The sequence below is a fragment of the Rutilus rutilus genome, assembly GCF_951802725.1.
Source record: "Rutilus rutilus genome assembly, chromosome: 22".
Classification (NCBI taxonomy): Eukaryota; Metazoa; Chordata; class Actinopteri; order Cypriniformes; family Leuciscidae; genus Rutilus; species Rutilus rutilus.
The window spans coordinates 11,293,370-11,299,572 of record NC_140227.1 but is presented as its reverse complement, the minus strand read 5'-3'; the positions used below and the strand labels follow the sequence as shown (position 1 = coordinate 11,299,572).

The following is a 6,203-nucleotide window of genomic DNA, read 5'->3' as shown; positions in this document are numbered from 1 at the left end:
GTAAGCTGATAAAAAAAAAAAAAACTACATCTCCGTTAATGTAATCTACATTAAATAAAAGGTAAATTTATGTGGGAGAAAATAGCAACACACGTTTTTGCTCGAACTGATGTTAATGTATGTCTCAGTCAAAATGATTGTCTTTACCATTCAGAGACATCTTGATGTAGATGTGCATCCAACAACTCTACATCTTCCCTTTCCAGCTCTGGTTCAGAATCCGGCTCAAACATGTACGGTTGAATCCCATATGTCGCGGCCGGGTCGGGTTCATTGACAACTTGCGCCATGTCAGTTTGTAATGATGCTCAACCCCCCTCCTTCCTGCAACCAATCAACGCGCCCCTCATTTGCATTATTATAATGACCGTCCACGACAGCCAAAACATCGCATCAGATCTCGCGAGACAATAATGCCTTTAGAAATAAGGGTCTGAGGGGCTCTGTGTTGATTTTTTTTCCACTTTTCTTTTTTAGAAGTGCCTGAAAGACTACAATAGAGCATTGGGTACCAAAGTTAAAAGAACATTATGACTCCTTTAAAGGATTTTCTTTTTCATCTTTTTGTCGCTCAGTGGATCTAGTAAACAGTGCCTTTCTTCTTCATCTAAATCAAAAAACAATAAGAAAATTTGAGTCTTGTTTCAGGAGGAGTCTGTTTCTATACCATATGTAATTTCTTATTGGAATGGTTTTGTAAGTGACATTCCATGGAAAAAAGTTTGGACATTACCTTACAAATACCTGATAACTAACAAAATGAGAGAAATTACCTTTAAATTAATTCATAGGTTTTACCCAGATAAGTGCTCTCTCAAAAGACTTAAGAATGACATTAATACCCTCTGTTCTTTCTGGTCAGAGAAACCTGAAACTACTCTACATTTATTTTGGAACTGCTCTTTCACAGTGACATTTTGGTGTGACATTTGTGATTTTATTAAATGATGTGAATTTTAACTTTGAATTTACATATAGAAATGTAATTTTTGGTTTTCATGAATGTGAAAAGAAAAGTGATATTTATTTTATAAACCTTATTTTTCTGTTAGCTAAATTTCACATTCACAAATGTACATTTTCTAAATGCAATCTTCTTTTTTTAAGATTTAAACTTGAAATGAAAATGTATTTTGAGTCTATTGAGTTCTCTAAAAACTTAAAAGCTGTGAACAGTGGCTGTGTTTAAGGACTTGGCTCTTGATCTGGATTGAAAGGCTAAAGGAACTGGCTAAAGGTCTGGACTGAGGGACTCTGGAGTATTGTTGTGTTGTTATGACAATGACGATGGTTGTTGTTAATTTTTTTTAAAATTTTTTAAAAATTTTTTGTTGTTTTCTTCTAGGAGCATTTAATAAAAAAAAAATAAAAAAAAATGGTTTCGACATACTTCAGGCAGGAAGGAGACGCGTTTTCACACATGCGCAGTACAGATCGTGTTTCCGGGTACGGATCGAGTAGTGACCATAAAAATAGGTAGTGACAGGTACTGTTGGCTGAACCCCCTCTCCAGTCTCCACGCAGTTGCGCATGTCTGGGAAATATTGAGTAGTAATATTGGAAATATTCACGTATGCTCCACCCACGGAAACAGAAAATATTAGAAACAGAAAATCTACACGGGTTAACACAGGTAAATGCGATGGCACCTGCTGACATCCAGAAACAAACAGACGCTGTCATACACTGCCTCTTACGAGTACGAGATCTTGATACGGTGGAGCATGATGGTCCTGAAGATGGTAAGTGTTCGTTCTCACTCTAAATATTATTAGAGTCATTCTATAAAAATGGTACAGCTATTTCCCTTATGAAAGTGCATTCAATGGCTTGCTAACCCAATAGCTTAGGCTACATCCGAAACACGTCGATACAAACCAGAGTCATCTGGTTGTGTTAACTGCTAACGACATTAAAACTACGGTTTATTAAACTGTCTATATTAAAACTGAAATGCGGAGCAAGGTGGCTGGGTGACTGCTGTAAAGTTAGTTTGATATTAGACATTTGTTTGATATTCACTGAGCAAATTAAGGGACTGTCATAAGTGCATGAAAAAAAAAAAAAAATCATTTAAAGATTCCAAAATATGGATAGATTAAAAAAAAAATACATGTTATAGTTTGAATTAAGTGGGGTAGCAGGGGGGAAAAGTCATTTAATGGTTTGAAGGGGTTATTCACTTGATACAGTAACATATAGTTATTACATTGTTTTTATAATTTTCTATTAAAGGGTTAGGTCACCCAAAAATGAAAATTCTGTCATCATTTATTTATTAACGAAGGTCTTACAGATGTGGAAAGACACGAGTGAGTAATTAATGACATAATTTTAATTTTATGGGTGAAATAATCCTTTAACTCATATAAACATTGACAAACAAAACTGGAAAGTTATCATGTCAAGTTACAAAATCTATAGATTTTAATATTTCAAAAATAAATCACATACACAAAATTATATTTTATGTATAAGTCCTATAAGATGTGTGTCAGGGGTATTTGAAGATATTACTGATGTGACATCATTAGGTCACATGAACATGAAAGTTATTTGAATATGTTTAACAAACTTGTATTTCCTAAATCTAAATCGTGTGATCGTTTCAGGGTAGGTGAAGATATTATGTGACATCATCAGGTCATATGACCAGCAGTTAAATAGATTTCAGTAATTCAATTATTATTATTTTTTTTATAAAATCAACAGATATTTTCCCAAAAAAACAAATAAGATTTGTAAGATATGTTTGTTAATATAAAGCAGGGCTCTAGACTCATTCTTCCCACTGGTTGCACTGGTGTGACTAACTTTCTCTGTTGGTCGCACCAGCACATGATTTGATCGCACCTTTTTTTTCTTTTCTTTTTTTTGCTACAACATGGGATTAATCAATGCATGCTGATGAATAGTTGTCTTAATCTGCATACCCTAGTTTTGCACTGACATAAAAAAAAACAGTGACATGAGACCTCATTTTGGCAAAATGTTTTAAAGGGGTCATATAATGCCATTTTTGTACAAGCCAATATGATTCTGTAGGGTCTAAATTCAAAGTTTGTAATATACTTTAATTAAAAATTCTCATTAGTATTGTAAGAAAACACTCATTTTACCTGGTCAAAAACAGCTCTGTTTTCAGCACGCCGTTTAAGTGCATGTGTCTTTAAATGATAATGAGCTTTGCTCACCCCGCCCCTCTGTTCTGTGCGTACACTGTTTGTAATAATAACATAATAACCATAACGTGTTGTTCATTATAAACGTGGGATTATGAATTATATTGAGAACGTCGTACATCAAGCCAGCAAGCGATTGGCAAAGATTAATATAAATATTAATATAAAGGTTAATAAAACGTTACATTCACTTCAGTTATTCTGGAGGTGCAGCAGGAACACGAATAGTTGGTACCGATCCTTTTTTCAGGAGCAGCTTCTTAGCAAAACGAGCTTTATAACGTTACTGACCCTCGTTTGTAAAGCAGTCTGGTGTGTGAAATGATTCACGCAGACATGAAAGCATTGACGTTGATCGTGGGGAATATTCCCTTCGAAAACAAACTCAGCCACTGCGTCTTCAGCGGTTCGGATTTAGGAACATCAAAATGACTGCTGTGTTCCTTATTACACCCAAGAACAGAACACCACAATCGCTTAGACGCCATTCTGCTCATAGACAGTGCTCCAGCGTATCAACAATGACCGCGCCGGTCCACGCGGAGTATGATTGACAGGTCGCTCACGAGCGAGGGCGGGTCTGTGTTGAAACGCTGCTGTCAATCAACAATCGTGGGAGGGGCGTCGATTTTGTGATGTCACAAAATCGAACGGCTTGATTTGAGATGGGGGAAAACATATAAGAAGATAAAAAAAAAAACACTGGATGCATTTTTATCATTATGGTTGTGTACAGGCACTGCCAACACACATTTCAGTACAATCAACTTGTAAAAGTGCATGTACCATTATATGACCCCTTTAATCTTATAACTATCAAATGAAAACCATGAAAAAAAAACAAAAAAAATAATAATAAAACAACACCATGTAGCCTATGTTTATTTTACGTTTTATAAATTTTGATACATTTGCCTATATATTGCCTTTTCTTTTTCATTTGCTCACTCCGTTCCTCCCTGTCCACACCTGTGCTCCCATCATCAGTTGTGTCTGGGTCAAAGACAAGACGTCACCATTTTGGTGTCCGCATCAAATTAAATTTACAAAAGTCATTTTATATACATTAAAAACCATGTTAAATGCAAGTAAAGTGTCTACTTTAATATTTCAAATAACTTTTTTGAAAATAAAATGTCAACATATGGGGTAAATAATGTTCCAAAGTGTAAAATTGTCATTCAGCATAATGATCCGGACTTTGATTTTGCCATTACATGTTTAATAAACATATACAATACCAAGTTAAAAAAAAAAAATTGTTTTCCTGGCATGTTCACAAAAGGTTTGGCTGTGTTATATTAAAAGGACCATGTCAAAGATTGTTTTGAAAAATAAGTAGATGTTGTTAATAATTGTGATTAACTTAGCTGGTCAAGCTCACTTTTTGACACAAGTGGCCAGTTGATGGCCTGCAATTTAAGATGATGTAGAAGTTTCGTCATTCAGTGTAATGCAAATTCTCTTTTACACTAAAGTGTCATCCATTGTACTGAATGACAGTATCACTGTAAATAAAAATGTTAGCATCTTATTTATATTACAGATAAATGAGGAATGTGTAGCACTGACAGATGTTAAACTTAATAAATATTAATATTTTATTGTTTATTTTTATTTTTATTTTTTGTCAAATTATTGTTTAATTCGTGTTATTGATTCAGTTTAAATGCCCACGAAAAGAGAGAGTTGAAAGGCACTGTAAAATGCCAGAAAGCTAATAAAGTAAATGCAGACCCAGTAGCTAGGGTGGCACCCTTAAAGCCTATTCACACCAAGAACAATAACTATAAAGATAGCTGTAACGGTAAATATTGACCAACTATACACACCAATGAACGATAACACTGTTCATTCTAGCATGTACTGCAGTTTTGTCGTCTGCCGCTTTAAATGCTGGAGCTCTTTAAAGCGGAATGGATTCTGATTGGCTGTCAATGTTTTTTATAGATCATTATCTGGAAAACCTTTAAACCTGTGAACCTTGAAATTGATTTAGTTTTTCTTTCCATTTTAGTCAACCCAATATTGTAAAACAAATGCCCTTTAAGCTGACTGCAATCATTATACACAGTCTTCTGTAATAAACCAAGGCAGGCTATTTTATTTTCGATTTTAAAAATAGGAACAAAGAAGCAAATTACAAACAAAGATTAAAAATCTGAAATTGAATACTCAAATGTAAAAATAAAACACTGTATATTCTTCACTGTATGAATTAAATATCATTTGATTCATATTAAAGATAAAGGGATTCGGTCAAAAGCAGTGAGTGTTTTTTTTATTTTATCATTAATAGTCAGGTCCGAATCTTCAAGATTGTGTAACCCTGTAGGCATTTTTGAGGAAAAGTTGTTATACCACATTTTTAGAAAGTTCAATGTCTCCTGAATAAGGATCCACCGTATAACATTGAAATAAGGGTCCCATTTTCTTGTAATTGTTATTGAAACAATAGGTGCATTATTCACAGCCGAAACACTACAGGTGGATAGGGTAAAATTTTTAAGTTATAGATATCACCATAAAACCTTTCCAGTTTTTCACTTACATAGAGACAGACATTTTTTGTATTACAAGTTTTCTGAAATGTCATGTTTACATATGCAAATGAGGCATACCAGTATATATATATTTATATAATTTGAGGGGCAGGCATACCAGTACGCGGTTCTCCCTTTCGGGCTAGCCCTGTCTCCTCGCGTCTTCACGAAGGTTGTCGAGGCAGCCCTCGTTCCTCTCGACGACTCCGACTAGCTCACTCTCGAGACAAGGTTTGCGAACACAGGGACCTAGTGCTCCGGCACCTAGCTTGTCTGGGCCTTCGGGTCAACTGGGAGAAGAGTAAACTCTGCTCCGTGCAGAGGATCTCTTTTCTCGGTATGGAAATCGACTCGGTCGCCATGTGCGCGCAGCTTACGAGCGAGTGCGCGCAGTCACTGCTAACTTGCCTTCGTCAGTTCGAGGGCAAGAGTGCGGTTCCACTGAACCTATTTCAGAGGCTCCTGGGGCATATGGCAT

General features: G+C 35.5%; 1 protein-coding gene across 1 annotated transcript in view; it reads left to right on the top strand.

The window, feature by feature from the left end:
- Positions 1-1,420: 1,420 nt before the first annotated feature.
- The window catches only part of LOC311282153 (bcl-2-like protein 15), a 62,999-nt gene continuing 58,216 nt past the window's right edge, over positions 1,421-6,203 (top strand). The window contains exon 1 of the mRNA XM_084395777.1: positions 1,421-1,742. Within this exon, the coding sequence (XP_084251903.1) occupies positions 1,574-1,742 (169 nt within the window). The 5' untranslated portion in view covers positions 1,421-1,573. The remainder of the gene's footprint in view (positions 1,743-6,203) is intronic.